The sequence below is a fragment of the Mustela putorius genome, unplaced genomic scaffold (genome assembly GCF_011764305.1).
Source record: "Mustela putorius furo isolate JIRA1106 unplaced genomic scaffold, ASM1176430v1.1 tig00000831_pilon_pilon_pilon, whole genome shotgun sequence".
In the NCBI taxonomy this organism is placed as follows: domain Eukaryota; kingdom Metazoa; phylum Chordata; class Mammalia; order Carnivora; family Mustelidae; genus Mustela; species Mustela putorius.
The window spans coordinates 8649177-8670785 of NW_025421490.1; the positions used below are offsets into that span (position 1 = coordinate 8649177).

General features: G+C 46.8%; 1 protein-coding gene across 1 annotated transcript in view; it reads right to left on the reverse strand.

The window, feature by feature from the left end:
- CARMIL1 (capping protein regulator and myosin 1 linker 1) overlaps window positions 1–21609 on the reverse strand; it is a gene marked incomplete at its 5' end in the record, with an annotated part of 63089 nt that overhangs the window by 14307 nt on the left and 27173 nt on the right. Inside the window, 5 exon segments of the mRNA XM_045085125.1 lie at window positions 342–423; window positions 7088–7517; window positions 13646–13758; window positions 20453–20652; window positions 20876–20942. Of these exon segments, the coding sequence (XP_044941060.1) occupies window positions 342–423; window positions 7088–7517; window positions 13646–13758; window positions 20453–20652; window positions 20876–20942 (892 nt within the window).

The window sequence follows — 21609 nt, forward strand, 5'->3', positions numbered from 1 at the left end:
CATCTCAAACAAATGGGCTACCTTCCACCTCCTGAGTGTGGCTGATTAGACACATTAGACATTGCCCTGTCCTCCCCCACTCCTCAGATGCCCCCAGTTTGGGAGTTTTCCTCAAAGACATTTCTTCCCTCTGGGAAATTGGAGAAGGTGCCCTGTGCCGGCACACAGCGAGCAGGGCGGGAGACATGGCCCAGGTAGAGCGACATGGCATCCAGGGGAAAGGTGACAATCCACGACACAGGGCCCCATTCTCCTCTCATTCTAATATTTCTTCTGTTAATCATGTGTGACTCCTGGAACCAGACAGGAAGTGTTTTTTCCTTAGAGGGTGATAGTCTTACCTGCCCCACCTCCATCCAGACGTTCTGTGCTGCCCAAGGCCAGGCTGGAGGAATCTTGAGAGATGGCCTCATTCCCAAGCTTCTGAAAAATTCAAGCACACAGTCCCAGGAAAGTGTGTCTTTATTTAAGATGTAAGAAAAAGAACATAAGCAGATCATAAATGACAACAAGTAACGGCCCCTTTACTACTCTCATACTGACTGTGTCCCACCTCTTCTGTCTCCCTTAGCCGCCTTCCGGAACAAAGCTTGAATGAGCAGGTTCTGTTCTGTGTTCACAGCTGGGGCTCTGGGGTCCGGAGGGTGGTCAGTTCCTCAGAATGCTCCCCTGGGATGACAGGTGCGCGGGGCTCAGGGGAAGCTAGGAGGCTTGGGGACAGTTCCAGTTTCCTGTGGGGGTTTTCTGTGGGAATACCTCTACAGGCTCCGCAGCCCCTGATGCTCCAGGCAGCGGGGGCACGGACACTCTGCAAGTTGACGGACCCTCTCTCCAAGTTGAGTTCCCCAAATCAAATTTTAAAAGTAGTGGAGGGCGCCTGGGTGGCTCAGTGGGTTAAGCCGCTGCCTTCGGCTCAGGTCATGATCTCAGGGTCCTGGGATCGAGTCCCGCATCGGGCTCTCTGCTCAGCAGGGAGCCTGCTTTCTCCCCTCTCTCTCTCTGCCTGCCTCTCTGCCTACTTGTGATCTCTCTCTGTCAAATAAATAAATAAAATCTTAAAAAAAAAAAAAAAGTAGTGGAAACCTTTTCAACTTAACTGTATAGCCAGCAGGGCCTGCCCTGCCACTGACGCAAACTACAGGACACAAATATATTGTTTAATCTATTGGCCATGGATGAACAGAATTAATTGTAAAAACCCCAAAATGGGCACCTGGGTGGCTCAGCGGGTTAAGTGTCTGCTTTGAGCTCAGGTCATGATTTCAGGGTCTTGGGATCGAGTCCCACACTGCTGAGCAGGGGAGCCTGCTTCTCCCTCTGCCCCTCCTGCTCAGGCTCTCTCTCGCAAAAATAAAAGACTTTCAAAAAGAAAAAGACCCCAGAGCTCCAGGCAAAGGGGTCTGTGATAGCAAAAGGGGGTGAGGTTAGAGGGAAGGAGCAGGAACTCATGAAGCTAGGCCTCCGCCTCTTCCTTGCGGTGCAGAGAGCCCACCTAAAAGGGGGGGAGGGGGCGACACCTAGATCCAAAAAGTTACCTGAAATGAAACATCTACGGTTGGCTTAATAAGGCCCAAGTTCCCCAGTCACAAAGACGATCTGCATCTGCCTCCCATTCAAAACCACAACGCAGCTGGGCAGGTAGACCGGGAGGCTGATGACCTTTGGCCTGTCACTTCCCGCTGGGGGCACACTTCCGACAAACTGAGAAGCACAGAATGGCTGCCGCTTCCCAGCTTCTCACTATTTGTGATGCTCTACGAGAGGTTATCTGAAACTCAGATCAGAGCTGCCTCATCTACCACATGTACCGGTCAGCCACAGCCAGACCCTGGCACAGATCGCCACCCCACGGCCCCGACCCCAAGGTCGCAGGTGTCCCAGGCTCCCTCAGCACGACGACGTTAGCTCCTTTGCGGAAGGCGGCTTAGCAGGTCTCCGAGGAGGAATGTGCACACAGGTTCCATGGCTAGAACGCGCACATTGTTTGGCGTCACGGAGGAAACGGGATTCCCAAGGAAAGGAAGCCCCGGTTCCAGGGTCCCAGGCAAGCCCTCGGATCCCACGGGGCAGAGAGGCACGAAGTCCCCGCCTGGACCAGCAGGGGGCGCGCGAGCCCGGGAACAGAGCCCCGCCCAGAGGCGGGGCCTAAGCAGCACCCCGCCCCCCATCTCCTGGCCTCCAGAAGGCAGGGCCACGTGCTCCTGTGCTCAGACACAGGTAAGAAGGTGTGCTGCTTAACCATGGCCAGGACTAGGCTGCGACTAGCAAGCCACCAGCACACGAGTCCAAGGGGACACTGGCTTTCGGGCGTGTGAGCGCGGGGCTGGGCTCCGAAAGCCAGGGCCTCCTCACACTTTGCACTCGGGTGCCCCGCTTCCTCCATTTAATATATACTCCGAGGAGTTGTGTTCTCTTTCTCCTTCCCGGCTTTCTGAGGTAGTTAACAGGTATCAAAAGCGACCGGGTGGAATAAGGATAAGATACTGTGACATCCATTGTCTTTGAGTGCCAGCAGCTGAGGAGGTGGCCCCCAAGAAAAGATGGGGGCTCTCTGCATTCAGTACTTGTTACTCGCCTTGGTTAATAAAAGAGAAGTGCCATGTGTTCACATTCACGGCTCTTTTCCTTTAAATACATGTATTAAATGTGAAGAGTGTAAAGAAAATTATTCAAGAGTGAAGACACCATAAATTTTAGCAGCAGTATACTGACCAATGGGGCTTATGCTGCTTTTATGAAGAATACAGTCATTTTAGGGAAAATATTTTTATACTAATTTTTTAATGTTTGATTGTTGTTAAGAGAGCGAGTTCATGAGGCCGGGGAGGGACAGTAGGGGCAGAGAGAGAATCTCAAGCAGGCTCCCTGCGCAGTGCAGAGCCCAATGGGATCAATCCCATGACCCTGAGATCATGACGTGAGCCAGAAACACGACTCAGATGCTTGACTAACGGAGCCACCCAGCTGTCCCTTAAACTAATTTTTGAAAACCCTTCCTATTATTTTATTATTCTGATAGAACATTCCTGACCAGTTTGAATTTCCAATTCAGGCATTGTTCCCACAGCCATTTGCTCACTTCATGTCCCTGTGGCACCTTTTGGTAATTTACAGTATTTCAAACTCTTTCGTGATTGTTCTATTTGTTAGGGTGATCTGCAATGTTACTGTTGTAATTGTTCTGGGTGCCAGGAACTGTGCCCAAATAAGGCAGTGAACTTCATCAATAAATGTCGTTCATGTTCTGACTGCTCCACCAACCGGCTGTTCCCCCGTCTCTCTCCCTCTGCTCACATCTCCTCACGCCTCCCTATTTCTAAGACACAACAATACTGAAACGGGGCCAAGTAATTACCTTACAACGACCTCTAAGTGTTCAAGTGAAGGAAGAGTTACACATCTCCCTTTAAACCAAAACCTAGAAATGACTAAGCTTCATGAGGAAGGCATGTCGAAAGCCCAGACAGGCTCAAGGCCAGGTCTCTTGTGCCAAGGAGTTACCCAAGTCGGGAATGCAAAGGAAAAGTTCTTGAAGTAAATGAGAAGTGTTATTCCAGTGAACACATGAATGGTTAAGAAAGCAAAACATGGGGCTCTCTGCTCAGCAGGGAGCCTGCTTCCCCCTTTCTCTCTGCCTGTCTCTCTGCCTACTTGTGATCTCTGTCTGTCAAATAAATAAATAAAAAATCTTAAAAAAAAAAAAAAAAAAGAAAGCAAAACAGACATGGCTCACGTGGAGACAGTTTGAGCAGTCTGGACAGAAGAAGATCACACCAGCCACCACTACCCTTAAGTCAAAGCCTCATCCAGAGCAAGGCCCTGACTCTCCAGCTCCATGAAGGCCTGAGGGAGGTGAAGACGCTGCAGATAAAAAGTCTGAAGCTAGCGGAGGGCAGGGGTGTCATGAAGTTGAAGAAGTTCCAGAACAGAAAAATGCAAGGTGAGGCAGCAGGTGCTGACGGAGAAGCTGCAGCAATTTCTCCAGAAGATCGAGCTGAGAGAGTTAATGAGGGTGGCTACACTAGGAAACAGACAGTGTAGACAAACAGCCTTCCTTTGGAAGAAGATGCCATCTAGGACTTCCACAGCTAGAGCGGAGAAGTCAGCGCCTGCCTTCAAAGCTTCAAAGGACAGGCTGACCTTCTTAGGGCCTAATGCAGCCGCTGATTTTAAGTTGGAGCCAATGCTCAGTCCTCCGAAACTCCCAGGGCCCTTAGGAACGGTGCTCAAGCGACTTTGCCTGTGCCCTAGAAATGAATGACTGACAAAGCTTGGAGGACAGCACATCCATTCATAACATGGTTTACTGAATATTTTAGGCCCACTGTTGAGACCTGCTGCTCAGAATAAAAGATTCCTTTCAAAACATTACTGCTCATTGACAATGCACAAGGTCACCCGAGAGCGCACTGTGGTTGCCTGTTTTCATGCCTGCTGACACAGTATCCATTCCGCAGTCCATGGATCAAGGAGTCCTTTCAACTTTCGAGTCTTACTATGTAAGAAATTCATTCTATAAGGCTAATGCTGCCATACACAGTGCTTCCCCTGATGGGTCTGGGAAAGTCAACTGAAAACCTTCTAGAAAGGATATGACATTCTAAATGCTATTCAGAACATGTGTGATTTATGGAAGAGGTCAAAAAACCAACATGAACAGACTTTGGAAGATGGTGACTCCCACCCTCGTGGAGGATGTGGAAGGGTCCGTGACTCCAGGGGAGGAAGTCCCTGCGGGTGTGGTGGAAACAGCAAGAGAGTTGGAGGGGAGCCTGAAGAGGAGACAGCGTGGCTGCCATCTTGGGATCAGACCTGAACGAATGAGGATGTGCTTTTGACACATGAGCGAAGCACATGGTTTCTTGAGATGGGATCTACTCCTGGGGAAGACGGGGTGAAGATTATTGGAATGACAACAGAGGATTTACATTATAACATAAACTTAGTTGAGAAGGCACCAGTTGGGTTTGAGAGGGTTCACTCCAATGCAAAAGCAGCTCTGTTGTGGGTTAGATGCTGTCCAACAGCATTGCACGCTACAGAGAAATCATCGGTGAGGGGAAGAGTTAATCAATGTGGCCAACTTCACTGCTGTCTTATTTTAAGACACTGCCACAGCCAGCCCCACCCTGGAGCAACTGCCACCCTCATAGGTCAGCAGCCATCGACATGGAGGCAGGACCCCCCACCAGCAAGCGCAGATGATCGTATTTTTTATCGATAAAATAGTTAAAAATAATAAGGTAGGTACAGTGGCTTTTTTAGACACAATGACAGTCACATACCCAACAGACTACAGTATGGTATAAACATGATTTTCTATGTACTGGGAAACCCCTAAATCCATTTGACTTGCTTTACTGCAAGGCCTGAGGGAGGTTTCCTTATTGTGTTGGTCTGGAACTGAACCCATGACATCTCTGGGGTCAACCAGATGGGGGTCCCCATCTCTGGGGAACAACGTGACATTGTTCTAAATAGGCACAAGATGGCGCTAGGAGCTCGTTACTGTAAGCCTTCAACACCTAAGACCTAAACCACAGGAATGTTGTCACTCCGAGTAAATTTATGTATCCAATCCAACACGCATGGAAAAAACCCTCCAGCACGGCCCATCTTTCTACCAAAAAGCAGCTGTTCATCCATGAAAAAACAGTAATAAAATAAACAGCTCATTAGTGAAAACAGCAGTTCCTTGTTGTAAGAAATTCTATAAAATGGATTGAAATTTAAACATTTCCTTGGGCGTCTGACTCACCAGTGATGTGGTCACAGTGCTTATTCAGAACTCTGACCAGTGAATTAGCAGAATACAGTTAAATTGTCCCGCCCTCTGCACCCTCCTCAGCCTTCCATAAGGGTCAATGAGTAAGTTAGCAGAGATCTGTCATGAGAAAATTGCTGGGTAACTACTGTGCTGGTAGGAGAGCTATGGCAAACAGTTGTAAAGTCATGTGGGATGCAGGATTTAATGAAAAAATAATCAGCTGTTAAGCCATATAAAACCCCTCCACACCTTGGTATATAATACAGTTTACTAGTAACTTTCTAAAAATCAGCGGTTCATTGGGGTGAACCATTTATTCTCATACTTCAAGTAAGACAGATGAGCAATTTTTCTTTCTTGGGGAAACCAGTTATGTAGATGAAAAAGAGCTCAGATACACATGCAAAACCCAAAACCCGGGTTACCGTGGGTATGTTGATCTTAGCGATCACAATAAAGCTATAATCTTTCAAGTAGCTACAAGAGAAAGGAGAGATCGTGGAAGGAAAAAAACACCACAATGTCTACTTTAAAAGATGTGCGAAGGATAAATGATATATTAAGTCCGATTTTGGGAGGACTTGGCAATTTTGAAACGATCAAGCTTTTCTTGAAGCAATCCACAATATATCTCAATGGTCAAGAATTTAATTAATTCTAACAGAACACCTTTACTTCTTTTTCCCTTTTGACGTTAAAATCTGAAACAGAGCAAGGAATTTTTAGGTTTGGAAAGTGGAACTCTGAGAAGACTGTAAAGGAGATCTATTTCTATGATTAGAATCTGGTTTCTTTTTTTTTTTTTTTTAGGTTTTTAAAAATTTTTAGGTCATCTCTACACCTGACGTGGGGCTTGAACTCACAACCATGAGATCAAGAGTTGCATGTTCTACTGACGGAGCCAGTCAGGCACCCCCACAGTTTCGGTATCTTTATTAGCCTCTATCCGTTGTTTCTGGTCACGCTCACGTCTCATCTTGGATTCAACTGACTGGTGCTCTCCCCAGCTGTGCGCATTTCCAGTCATTGGGGGTCCCAGGCTCCTGACTCACACAGGAAGCACCTCCGCAGGTGGGGACAGGCCGGCAGACTCTCGGCCAACAACTTACCTTCAAACGCTGTGGCTCAGAAGAGCGGACCCTCGCGCTGGAGGGAAAAGCTGGCCATGTCATCGTCATCTGTGCTTTGGGTTCTTTCGGATAAAGGCTTTTGGTTTTGGATTTGTATTGAACAGAATGGGCTAGCTCTGCACCTCTCTCGCCAATGAACACCAAGAGGGGGCGAAGCCACACAACCGAGTCAGAAGGGACCCAGCCTCACCTTCTGTGCGCAGGCCGCTCTCCTCTCCTGCTTGGCCTTCATCTCCGCCATCAGGCCGCTGCCCATCACCTGGATGCCGTACCTTCGCCCGCCCTGCGGGCTGTTCTTGCCATCACTCCGCTCCACCCTGCCCAGGTCCTCCCCCTGACCTTCCTCAAGGGAGTCGGGGGTTTTTAGCTCCTCTGTCCGCTCCGAACTGCCGTTGTGCTCCGCGGGCTTAGCGTCCTTTCTGGGGGTGTCCGTGGCCGGACTTTTGACGGCCCCTTTTGGCGAGGACGGTTCATCCGGCATCAGGACCGTGGGAGGCCGCTCCGATTTGGAGCGGGACTTGATTAAATTGAGAAAGCCGCTCTTCCGAGAGTCTCGCTTTTTCTTTTCATCTCCTCCCTCGCTAAGCTCGTGGGACTCAGAGCCTCTTGAAGATGATCTCCTGGGATTCAAAAAGAACAAATACTGTGGGTTCTGCTGCAATTAAAGTTCTAGCCAGAGTCAGTCAAAATACAAACACGGAGCTTGCTGCTGCCCTGGCAGCCGTTCTAAAGCAGTTGAAGAATTTGAGTCTTTGCCCTTGATAAATAGAAGTGGGGAATGTTGTCACAGTCGCAGGTAAGGAGGAGAAGGCACCACCAGCTAAGAAGGAGAACCTGAAAGGGTAGGTGCTTTTGAATCTTAACGCTCAGGTCAACTGCCTCTCCACTTGTAAGACCTTCCAGCAAAGCTGGCTCCACACAGACACAGGACAGAGATGGCCTTATTTAGTGTGACTGACAATGGAAAGGGCCGGCCGTCCCCACAGCCACCTACAATCCCTGTGTCATCACTAGATCACATCTGAAATCCCACCGATGGTGCGCCACTCAAACGAAGATGTGGGTCTTTGCCTCAAGGGACCACCACTGGAGGAGGCAGCAGGGACGGTGAGCTTGGGCAGAGCGTTGTACGCAAGAGTCAAGTTCAGGAACGAAAGAGAATATTCAGGAATGGGGGGGTGGGTAGGGGAAAGAGCAAGTCCAAGGGGTCAATGGGAGGTCTCCCTGGTGCCTTTCATTTAGAGCTGGCGGACTCTGGTCCCGTTAGCTCCTCTGAGTCCCCCATGAAATCATGACCAAAGGTGGGAAGAAAAAAATAAAGGCAAGAGCCCCAGAGCAGAAGAAAGGCAAAATAACAAAGTCTGGGAGCCAAGAGAAATTTTGACTTAAAACGGACTTAACAGACGTGGAAAGCCGCCCCCTGAAGTGCTGGTGGGGGAGACAAGAGGCAGCGGATTTGCACGAGGCTCCCGGTGCCTCTGGAAACAGAAGGGAAGCAGGAGCTCTAGAGAGGAAGAGAGCCAGAAGTCCATTCGCCAAACCATCAGATCCTCTCCCCAAACCAGAGATCAAAACTGCCCCTTCGCGCCCAAGTTTACCCACCGGGCAGGGTGAGGGCCAGCAGGACAGCTGAGGCACATGTGCTATCGTGAGAACAGGGGGGGTTCAGGTGGGGGGCTGCAGACCATGGGACCCCTGGCGTAAGGATTATTTTAGGCTGATTAAGAAATAGCAGACACCGGAGCAGCTCTGAAAACTGAGTACAAGTTGCCCTTTCGGAAGAGCCATTCATAAGAGAAATGTCCATTTGTAAGGGCGTGTTCTTCTCAATAGCAGGGAAAGGATAACAATCTCTAGAAATTTGTCAATGGGGAAGGTATGGACTTAAATCTATATCACCCTTACCACAGTTATAGTCCTTTTCCTGGTAACCTCCCCACACTCGTCCCCTGCCCACCATCCCAACATCTTTCTTTTATTTTTAGCTAAAAATAGTATTTTAAGGTGGTGGCTTGAGCCGTTCTGGGGAACTACTCCGTTTTTCTGGGTCTCTCCCATGTATATAGAGGGTATCCATGTTCGTGAACTTCTGTTTTTCTCCTGTTAATCTGTCTTTCATTATAAAAGTATCTCACCCAGGAACCTAGAAGGGTAGAGGGAAAATTATTTTTCCTCCCCTATAATCATAAGAAAGCCTGCATATTGGGGCAAAGATATTCCCAGGCTCCTTCCCTCATTCTGAGTCGTACATGGGCCAGGTTTACACCCTCTAGGCACGGGGTCAAATTTCCCAACAAGCTCAAGAGAAAAGACTCAAAGACTTGGATAGTCAGGGAGGCCCTCCCCCAACAAAATGGTTCAAGAAGGGTACCCTACACTGAAGTCCACCAGACAACAGGCTCCACTTGCTGCCACGTGAACTGGGGAGACCCTGGGCTCCTGATCCAGTCTGTCCCAAAGATGTCCCGGAATGCTCTTGGCTTCAACATGAAGAAGAATTCAAAGACAGACACACAACACAGTGGATAAGCAACACAAATGGGAAAGTTTATTAAACCAAAAATACCCACTCAAGGGGCACCTGGCCAGCTCAGTTGATGCAGCAGGCAATTCTTGATCTCAGGGTTATGAGTTCAAGCCCCACAGAGAGATTACTTAAAACATAAAATCTTTAAAAAAACAAAACAGAACAAAAACAAAATACAGTTTTAAGATAGGAGTAGATAAGCTTAAGAGAGAGCAAGCTGTGTGCAGGGTTTGGGGTTCTACCTTTTATGTGCAGTTGTTAAAAAGAGAGTACAATATTCATTATTTGGTGTGGGGAGGCAGGGTTTCCGGTTGTGGCGCTGCCATCTTGGGCCTGTCTGGTGGGATCCGGCTTCTCGCAGATGCTACCAGGACGGGACTCTGACCTTCCCTACAGCCCGCCGTGGCCTCCCTCTTGCTGGCCTCTGGGGATCCCGTTAGAGCCTCACTGCCTCTAAGACACCACATTCCAAGCTCACTAGTGTTCCATTTCATTTCAAAGGAAAGAGCAAAATACTGTTGCGCCATCAAACAAGTGTAACAGGAAAATGTGATGGCAGGAGTATAAAACCAAGGTTGGACGTTATAGCTGAGGAAATCTCCCAGATGGTAAGGAATAGGGGGCAGGAAAAAGAATGAGAAAACAAGAGACAAAAGTTCAAAACAAAACAAAACAAAACAAAAGCTAGTGGATTCATAGAGGAAACACGTAAGTTGCATAATGGATGTTTTAAGAAAGAATATAGAGAAAAAAGAAGGGAAGACATTATGAAAAAAATAACTCAAGAAAAATTCCAGAACCAAAGCACACGAATTTTCCAGTTGAAATGGCTCATTAGTGCCTCGCAAATGGATACAAAACAAAACAAAACAAAACAAAACCTACCCAGAGTCCATCATCATAAATTTGTGGGAACAAAGAGAAAATCCCAAATGCTTCCAGAAAAGAGTAAACACAAAAACAAGTAAGAAAGGATCCAGGCTCATGAGCACAACAGACTTGTTCGGGCCAAGGGCAGCCTGCCTCAAGATGGGCTGCTTTGGGATGAAGATTATTTTAAGTGAAAAAGTCATCAAAATCCAGCTGATTCAGGAAAAGCTGCTTCCATCTCCCTTGACAGCCTAAAAGAATTTAGACAGAGGAGCTGGTCCAGGGAAAGAGCTGTCGGCTTCGGGAACTACACTGTGTGCCATGAACCAGGAGTGGTAGACGAGGGAGGACCCTAGCAAGGCCTGTTGGATCAAGGTCCTCCGTGTATACCAAACATTCACTCTCCTGAGAACTGCATTCCTTCCCGGTGAAGTCCCAGACCCCTGTCCCCTTCTCATCAGCTCAAAACAACATATATGCCGCCTCATGTGGCCTGACCGTCTTTGGCATTTCTCCTCTGTGAGGCTTCCCTGTACATACACTGTGATATTGGATTCTCTCCTGTTTATCTTTCTTTTGTCAATTTGATTCTTATTTGATTTAATTTGATTTTGTCAATTTGATTCTTGTCTGGCTAGAAGGATCTTGAAGAGGACAGGGTATCCTTGCTCCCCGACAGACAGATTCTAACAGTAACACTAGAAGCTAGAAGAGAACGGGACCAGGTTTTGAAAACTCTTTGGTAGGATGGATTCAATCTAGAATTCTGTATGTAGTCACACTGTTGATCAAAACGAAAGATGGATCTATGAGTCTCCCAAGATGCCCTTCTCAGGAGACAACCAGAGGAGACCATCCACCAAAATGAGGGAGTCAGGAAAGGAAGAAGACAAAGGCCAAAGGACACAGGAAAAGGACACAAGTATGTGGCAAGGGGAAGCCCCCAGCAGACCAAGACAGGAGGTGGCAAGGGACAGCAGAGGCTGCTCCCAGATGCCGGAGAGTTGGTCAGGCGTCAGTGAAGGAAGTGTATCTGTCCGTCCCTGGAAATGACACGGAGAATACTTGAGCAAATGCAGAGGAGGTTTACAATTTTCTTGGAGACGTATGGGAATGGCAGAGACAGGACTACGGAAAAGTCAGCAAACGCAAAAGGGATGATTATGAACTGTAGGGAACATAAAAAAACCATGAAGGAGAGCAGACCAGAAGATGGTGTACCTCAGCTGTGCACATTCACATGGAAGAGAGAGAGAGAGAGTGTGTGTGTGTGTGAGAGAGAGAGAGAGAGTGTGTGTGTGTGAGAGAGAGAGAGAGAAAGTGTGTGTGTGTGGGGTGGGGCAGTCGGGTCCAGGGTATCAGAGCTAAATTGTCATCCTCTACAGTGAGGAGCTAACAGTCGTGCCTGCTACCTAAAACTGAAAAACAGGAAATAGCAAAAAAATGTGATTAAAAAATATGGAAGTACAAATAAAAAATAAGCAGCGAAAGGCGTAGGAATGATTTGCCTCTGGGGAATAGGGAGTGGGGAAAGAAACAATGGAGTTCCTTTGTTTTTTTCTTTTTTCTTTTCTTTTCTTTTTTTCCTTTTTGGGGAGAGTCTTGTAGAACATCTGGTATTTTAAACTAAGAGCGTTTCTAACTTTGATTGCAAACGTTCTTCATACAGCTTGCAGATTCCACCCGTGCCTAGCCCTTTACATATCAAACTGACAGTCTGTTTTTATACAACAAAAAGATATAAAAAAAAATCAAAACTTCTAGTAGATTCCACCATTTGATGAAAATTGATCTCTATTTCTGTCTACTTACTCCCAAAGCAGTATCTTTGTAGAAAGTAGATTTTATACCTTCTAAAAACATGCCTAACTTTCCTCCAGAGCCGATCACAGAAGAAGGCATCATAAGGATGCAGGAAATCACACGGGGGCGGGTGTGAACGGCTCAGATCAGGAGTGCGTATACCTCTCCACCAACAACATATCACCTTCTGAAGTTTGGGAGGCGGTGAGCCTGCAACTGGGTCTGTGGTTTATAGGGATACAGGGCGAGACAGTCCGAATTCATCCCACCAACTGTGACCGAAGGCAGACTGTATGTAACAGGCAGGGTCAGACACTCAAGTTACAACGAACAGAAAGGCCTGGGGGATGCTTCCGAAGAACAGGCATTCTCTGGTGATGGATGACTTGAGAGCCCATCCTGAAAAAGGACTCTCCTGTTCCGTTCTGTTTAGGTTGGCACGTCGGGACTGTCTGAGTCTTTTACACTGAGAATGCATCCATCCATTCCTCGTACCGTAAAAAAATTTAAAACAGAAGAAACGCTCAGAGGATTGTGTGCACTCTAACAGATGGGTGCAGGGAATTAAAAAAAAAAAAAAGTTTCAAGTCAGTGGCAGAGAAAGAGCAATTAATCTGGGGGGTGGGGACGGAGCCATCCTGAGACAGCTTCAGAGAATGAATGATACCGAGGCTGGTTCGAGAAGAATGGAGCCGGGAATGGAGCCCAGGATGCCACAATTCAAGGCCAGGGTCAAAGACAAGCAAGCAGGTCCTGAAGCTTCCAATGTGCAGTAAGCTCCACTGGCATGGACAGAAACACTCCACTCATTTCCACCTCACCATCCGCTGAGGCAAGAGAAGGCCCGTCCATCCACAGACTGGCCCCGTGTCTTCCCTCCCTGTGCGGGCCCCCACCCCGCGAGCCTCAGCTTCCCGCTGTGGCTCAGACACAAGTCCACGGTAAGAGTGTGTCTGGGGACAGGTTTGCATTTGGGTTGGGGATTAAAGAACTCGGAATGAGTCCTGCTTACGGCTGGAAGTGTTCCAGGTTAAACTGCTGTCAGCAGAAGTTCCTAAAAGGCCTTTTAAGGAAACAGCACTTAAGAATAAGAAAATGAGACAACTTCCTTGGACACTGCCTGCTGAAGCCCCCCATGCACTAAACTCTGAGCCAGGAGAGTTTATAAATAAGTGACATCAGCTGCCGAAGTTCACTGCCCTGACATAGAGTCATCCAGGCGCCGGTGGTAAAGACCTTAAAGAAAGCCCGTGTGTTCTATGGTCTATTTTAGATCAGTACGACGGTTCTCCAACTTCAGCATGCCTCAGTTTACCCTGGAAGGGTTAGAAAAGTACAGACTGCTGGGCCCCATATCCAGAGTCTCAGATTCAGTGGGTCTGGGGTGGAGGCCTGAGAATCTGAGATCACGTTTTGCAAACCATCAGAAGAGTCAATCCCACGTCATATAAATAAGATAAACGAGCCCTGGCATGGTGAATTTAATGGCAACTTAATGATTTAAATGTGCATTAGGAAGTATTATTAGTGGAATGACTCTGAACTCACTTGGAATCCATTTTGGTCACCTTCTTGGTAAAAAATTCATCCACACCTTCGTCCACTCTTCCCATAAGGCCGTTCTGCTCACCGTCTTGGGGGACGACGCTGGCGGTGCAGACCTGCAAGTCGAACACGGGGAACGGTCATTCAGGCCGCGTCACTTGTCAAACATTACAGTCCTGTTCCAGGCACGGTGAGGAGGGCCGTGGGAAGGACGAGACCAGCTAAGTAAGGGCCCGACGGTCTACAGGAGGGCAAGTTCTGCGTCGAACTGTGATGGGGGCTGGAACAAAAGCGAGGCGTGCACTATTAAGGCACAGTTTCCTGCGGCTGGCTGTCCCAGGCAGCGAGGCGCCCAGTGCCCCTAGAGACGGAGAAAGGCATTGCGGGTGCTGGTAAGGGAAGAGAAAATGCACAAGGGAAAGGAAACAGGGCTGGTTCTGAGACTGGAGAGCACTGGGTAGCCAGGGGCCAGTAGGGTGTGGGTGGGATTAATGGCTCAGTCCAAACCCTGGCAGATACTAACATGGGCCCCTGCAACCAACCCCCCACTTCCTTTCTTTCTGGTGGGAAGAACCCTGATTTCAAGTTGTGAATACTTACTTGTATGAACCAAATACCATAATTCTACCTCCTTGCCCATGATCGGTAGCTAAGGCGTATGATATAATTCCAGTCAGTGAGATGTAAGGCAAAACTGCTAGGGGCTCATGAGCTGGTTTTCCTGCAGAGGAAGGAATGTATGTTTTCCTGCATGGTTATATGTGGGAGGACGTGATGTCGGAGCCACAGCAGCCCCGTGGGGTTCAAGAGAAGGCAAGCCTGAGGACAAAAGCCAACATGCCTTGGACAACAGAGCAGAAGGGCAGAAAGGGCAGAAAACTCCTGAATGTTTGTGCTTTGCTGCTGAATAAATCAGTCTTTGATCCTGAAAATTTTGGATTTCTTGGCAGTATTTCTCACTATTTAAGTCATGTTTAGTTGTATCTCTTATCTCTACCGAATGAATACTTCCCAATCAATGACACAAGGACCTATGGTGAACAGTCTTGAATCGTACGCTGAAGAGTGTGGAATTTTACTTTGCAGGCGATAGGGAAACCACAAAAGAAGGGCATGACCAAACCTGAACTCTGTTCAGGTAATTCTAGGGCAGCATGAAGGGCATGCTGGAGAAGCCTGGGAATGTATGTAGGCGAATCTGTTCAGGAACACAAAAGAAAGAGTCCTGGAAGAGTCTAGTCTAATCTGGAGATGAGGAACAAATTAAAGGCTTGAGAACTGAGAAAGGAGGTGCCTCAGACGAGGTCGAAGTTTCTAGGCTAGGTGAATGGGAGCCTTATTCGAGGCAACATAATTCGAAGACCAGATTTGGAGCAAGAAATGATGAGTCCAATTTCTGATGAGCATTTGAGATGCTGTGGGAAACCCAGGGTCAGGCACCCAGCACACACATGAAAGCTTGGGTCTCAGGAGAGAAGGTGTAAGGAAATCATTTATCAAGTCAGCATTGCTCCTTGAATGGACAACTCACAGTGAGCTTCACCACCTGTCTGACTTGTGTCTGCAATGGCGTATTAAGTTAATATTTCACACCAATAGGTTGTGGGCCCTTGAGAAAGAGGGCATAGGTTGCTCATTACTTTGGGCACAAGAACAGATTCTCCTGTGGGTGAGAGGTTCTCTGTAATCTTGATTTGCAAGTGTCAGGCTGCCTCGGGGGGAATCTGGCTCTTGTCCGAGTCTGCATACATACTATTTAACGGAAGAGCCAATCACATGCTCTAAGCAATCATCCACTTCACTCACTGGGAAATCTCCATTACGAACATGAGCTGTGTGTCTGAGTTCATGTTTGTGAAATGCTGAAAAGCGAGCTGATAACAGATCACAAACAAAAGAACTCCCATGAAATGCGAATAATAACCGTGATATGTCTCATCTGAATGGTGCTTCTATTGGAGCAAGGCTTTCCTACGCAGTAGAATAGAGCAGAGAATCAGCGAAGTTCTGTAATTCAATTAGGGAGAGAAAGCAGCTGTCTGAGTCACTTTTACCACAGAAGATAAAGCAGCACAGAACTGCTTGTGTTAGCATTTCTCCCTCTGTCAAAGAATGGAGATGGGGATCTCTCTGGTAATGATGGAGCCCCGTGTGTGCTGAAGGCTTCATCGTTCGCACCAGCGTCTCACACGTTATGATTTCATGTTCCCATCTACTCTTTGCACTGAAAAAGGAAAGGTTAGTTTCATCTTAGTTTTTGATTAGTCTCAGATCAAAACAGTGGCTCAGAGAGTGGGAGGCACGCGCACGTGTCCCCTGATTGAAGGACGAGAAGGATTATGAGCCCAAGACGTACAGTCCTAACAGGGGGCTTCCTTCCAATGGACCCATGACTCCCTTCAGAGGTTCCCTCGCAAATTCTTCTCATTTTGAGAAAGAGGAAAAAACCACGATTTTTTACGAGCATAAATTTCTCCTTTAAGGCCCTTTCCTTTCTTCTTGCTTTGAAACGGAATGCAGAGCGAGCACAAAAGGTTCTCAGGGGTCAGGGAGAACTTCAGTGGGTTTCAGAGATGGAAGCAGACAGGGCTCAACAAATCAGTCCGCTTTCCTGCATGACGGGCCAGCTTTCAGGGCTGGACAGACCTTGAGGCTGATCCCTCCCAGTCTAACCCTGTCATTTCAGAGATAAAGACGCTGAGAGCAGAGGGGTGATGGGAAGTCCAGAGTCGCTGGGAGATCCTCAGTGAGAGGCGGTTTAAAATGTATCCATGAGAATTGGTAGGGGGAGGTGTCGGCAGCTTGTATGGAGAGCAGCAGAAATACCCAACACAAGAATGAAACCGTTTGTCAGAACAGTTCAAGGCTAAACACAGATGCCGTTTCAGCTCAATTGCTAGCAAAAGGAAAGGAAGGGACACAGAAACATCAGAAGTTCCCTGAATCCCACTGGACTTTGGTCTTTCTGTCAAGGAGCATACATTTCAGACTAAAAAGTACAGCATCATTACTGGAAGGGGAGAGCAGAAATCCCTCAGCGGGCTGAAATGGATGCGTGCAAAGAAAGGCTTTTGCAAAGAAAACGGGACATCGGAGTGGCTGTTGCGGTATCTGACAAATCGAAAAAGTCGATTTTGCACTTTGGTGTATGAATACATGCTAAAAGGATAATTTGCGAATGCTGAGAAGATGAGCCAGTGATTATGAGGACTAATGACAATTCAGACCACCCTCCGGCAGGCTTATGAACATGATCGCACCAAGGAAACACTGTGGGGGGTGCACCTGGTTTCCGACGAGGCAGCTGCCAAACCTCTCCTGATGTCTCCAGAGGCCGCAGGGAGAGAGATGGGCAGGGAGGGAGGACAATTAGTGTATTATTAGTGACTCTGAACGCATACACCCAAGCAGTGCTAATGAGCAAGCTGCACGATCATGGAATCTTACACGCATACATTACAGTAGGAATCACGGAGAAGAGAGAGCGAAGGAATTAAGTCAGGAAAAAAATAACCGAGAGGATGTAAAGTGAATGAAATATAATAAAGGGACCAAAATTGATGAATCTGAGAGGACAAAAGAAACCAAAGCTGATTCTTCCAGGAAAAAAAAAAAAAAAGGAAAAGAGTAATAAAAGAGACAACCTTGCAAAATGAGGAGAGAGGCCAAATAGATCAGAAAAGGGAAAAAATGGGACACAGCTACGGTTCAGGAGATTAAAAAGTTGTAAGAATGTTATAAACAACGAAATGAACAATTATACTAAGTGGATGACATCCTAGAAAAACACTGATGGCCAAGGTGGTCTCAGGAAGAATTAGGTAATCTGATTAGATCTGTAACAAAAGAAAGCAAATCCCTAGAAGAGGAATCTATGCATAGATATCACCAGCACACACAAGACACATCAGCCCAGATGGCTTCCCAGGGGAGGAGCAGAAAATCTCCACTGGATACAGACAGTTCCGGAGAATAGGAAAGGAGAGCTTCTGAACTAATTTATGAAGATAGTATAATTCCGAAACTCAAGTACAGAGATGGTCTAGATAAGAATAACTATAAGTCTCTCTTATTTATGCACATAGATTAACCCCCCCCCAAAATATGGTAAACAAAGCCCAGCAGTATATTAAAACAAAGCAAGGATATATACCTGAAAGTAGTACAACACAGTATGTTAATTATACTAGGATTAAAAAAGTAATCAAGAGTATCACGATTATTATCAAGAGTGGTATACCTTTAGGAAGGTCCATTATTGTGATTCACGACAACAGCAAAGCAAAAGAGAAAAATGATTAATTTCCAGAAAAATAAGTGATTAATTTCCAGAAATACTGAAGGAAGAAACCAATCAAAATTAAACCATCATTCACTGAAAAAAAGAATTAGCCAACTAGGAAGGAAACTTTCTCAACTGAGTAAGGAACAGCAGAAATTGCTACATGCCTACCCAGTCTCGGTATCAAATCCTGACTTATTTGGCGTATCCATCAGACCAAGTGAAACACATTATCTTCTCAGATGCTCTTGCACCCGGGGCTAGAAATAATGGCTCATTTCTGGACAGTGAGATGTAAGAGCAAGTATACTAGGACTTCTGGGTAAGCTCACATTTCCCAACGCATGTGCCCCCTTTTTTCTGTCTGCAATATGTTTATAAATATAGAAGACTACAGGTCTTGCTTGAGAGTGACCACTACCAGTTACCAAGATGACACAGCTATGAAAAAGTGAATACATCCACTCTCACCACTTTTACTCATCATGGTACTAGAAGACCTAGCCATAGCAATCAGACAAGAAAAAGAAATACTTTCACTAAACATGACACTAATTATAGGAAAAAACTCATAAGACTCCACCAAAAAATTACCAGTATTAATAAGTGAATTCAGTAAGGTCACAGAACCTTTAATCAATATGCAGAAAAACATTGCATTTCTATACAGGAATAATAAAGTAGCAAAAAGAGAAATTAAAGAAAGAGTGTCATTTAGAATTGCAACAAAAAGAATAAAATACCTAGGAATAAACTTGGCTAATGAGGTGAAAGACCTGTACTCTGAAAACTATAAAATGTTGATGAAAGAAACTGAAGATGACACAAAAATATGGAAAAATATGGAAAGATATTCTGTGCTCATGGATTGAAAAAACAAATATTGTTAAAATGCCCATACTATATCCAACAGCAATCTTCAGACTTAATGCAGTTCCTATCAAAATAGCATTATTCACAGAATGAGATTAAATAATCCTAAAATTTGAATAAAATCAGAAAAGAGCGTAGATAGCCAAAGCATCTTCAAAAAGAACAACAAAACTGGAGATATCACATACCCAGATTTCAAGCTATACCACAAAACCGTAGTGATCAGAACAGTATGGTATTGAACAAAAACAGACTTGTAGATCACTGAAACAGAATAGATAGCTCAGAAATAAACCTGTGATTATATGGCCAATTCATCTTTAACAAAGGACGCATAAATAAGCAATGTGAAAAAGACAATTTCTTCTTTTTATTTTTTTTTTAAGATTTTTTTTTTATTTGACAGAGAGAGATCACAAGTAGACAGAGAGAGGCAAGCAGAGAGAAAGAGGAGGAAGCAGGCTCCCCGCCGAGCAGCGAGCCCGATGCGGGGCTCGATCCCAGAACCCTGAGATCATGACCTGGGCCGAAGGCAGAGGCTTTAACCCACTGAGCCACCCAGGCGCCCCGACAATTTCTTCTTGACAAATGGTGTTGGGAAAACTGGACAGCTACACACAAAAGAATGAAACCAGACCCCTTTCTTATATACCATACATACAAGTGAACTCAAAATGCATTAAGAACCTGAATGTGAAACTAGAAACTACAAAAATCCATAAATCCAAGGATAACAAACCACATTCTTTCCTACACAGAGCTTACAGACAGAGAGTGCCTAGAGAACACTATGGCGAGAGCTATAAAAACAGTTAGAATAGCTATGAGCAGTAGGCACTGGAGGAGCCGAGGCCTCCATGTAGGGTTGTTCAGGCGGTGCACTATGCACAACCAGTCTGAAAATGACCTCCCCTGAAGTCATGTAAACACAGACCTATGGGAGGACAGAGATAGACACAGGGACGGCTTCCTGGAATACTGAGACAAGTGGAGATCTCAAAGATAAGTGGTTATCAGCCCAGGAAGCATGTGGAGTGCAGAGAGCAAGTGATGAGAAAATGGCTACAGCTCTGGAGGATTGACACCCAGGCTGAGAAGCAGCAATGTCAGGAATGACAAGGAGGAAGGCGGACAGCTGAGACAAGTGGAGATCTCAAAGATAAGTGGTTATCAGCCCAGGAAGCATGTGGAGTGCAGAGAGCAAGTGATGAGAAAATGGCTACAGCTCTGGAGAATTGACACCCAGGCTGAGAAGCAGCAATGTCAGGAATGACAAGGAGGAAGGCGGACAGCAGATCAGGGTCGGCAGCAGGGACCTGGTGTTCAGGGTCAATTGTGATGCTCCGTGGGGGACAGGGGCTATGAGCGGAAGACAGGTTTGAAGAAAGAGAGGCCCCCAGTTCTGAATGTGTGGATCCCGAGGGGCTCTGGGACACTGAAGTCCAGGAGGCAGGTGAACACTTGAACCCAGAGTGGAGCAGACACAACAGAAATCAACAAGTGGCAACCACGGGCTCTGACAATGGGGCCCAGGCAGAAAATAACACAGTTGGAGGCCTCACGTCCACGCGGGGCCAGGTGCCTGGGCCAATCTCCAGCCTCCCCCCTGGAAGGGAAAGGGCGAGGGGGAGAAGGGGCCCCTCCCGGCCACCTACCGCTGCCTGGGTGGGCTGCTGCTTCTTATTATTCCGTTTTGGCCTTAACTTGGTAAAGTGCTCCAGCTTCTTCCCCTCCTCGGAAGGCAGCTCAGAGATCAGCCCGGAGCTCCGCTTCTCTGGTCGGAAGGACGGGAAAGGCGGGTCTTCGATGTGAATGGGCACCTCCTCCAGCGCCTTATCGAGGTCAAACTCCATCTCTGAGATAAAGCAGAGCCCTGGGCTGACGCTTACTGCGGAAGGACGACGCAATACAGAATTCCTCAAAGGGACTCTAAGTGTATCACAGAACAGCAAGTGCGCTCCTGGTCCCCATCTGTTCATATAGAGCATCCCTGGGAGGCATCCCTGAGGTGGTCAGAGGTCCCTGCTGCGGGTCTGTCACAGTCCCGGGGAAGTGGCAGGCATTCATTAATGACTCACCGAAGGCTCTGGAAACGGGTCGCAGCATCCGGCTATGGATACTCTTCCTTTTGGATTTAGGAGTCATCTAGCAATGAAATAAAGAAAGCATTTAGGTACTCACAGAAAACTTGCCTTTCAAACTTCAGAAACCTCCTGGGGGGGGGGGGGCGTGGGCGAAGGGGCGGCTGCAGAAACATCTGGGATCACATGTTACCTTCAGTATTTGCTTCCCTTCTTTCAAAGATGGTTCGTCACCTCTGACAGCCTGCCTGGAGAGACTGAGCCCACACATTTCTCAGTGTTTACAGTGCTCTCAACCCAGACAAACCCCCTGCTTGCTTCTTGCCTCCAGCTACCTTCAGCTACATTCTATCAGCAGCATTCTAGGTCTATGAAGATTTACATTCATCAGTTACATTCTATTTATATGGTGGAAAGGATCAATGAATGATACAGAACATAATTCCAAGTTGCACATGAGGATATTAAAATGGATATAAAAAACCAGATTAAAAGATTGTAAACACCAGGTGCTAACAAGGGAAACTGCCAACTATTCACTGTCCGTTAACACCTGCACATGAGGGATGTAAGGCAACCCCTAACTCTTCATCCCTTTAAGGGTTTCAGCACTTGTAACTGTTTCATTTCATATGTCTGCCACCAAGATTTTGAGGTTTACATTATGGGAAAAGGCTAACTAGGAAAAAAACTGCTATGACTTAGGAGTCGGTATCTGCTGTCACTTTTCA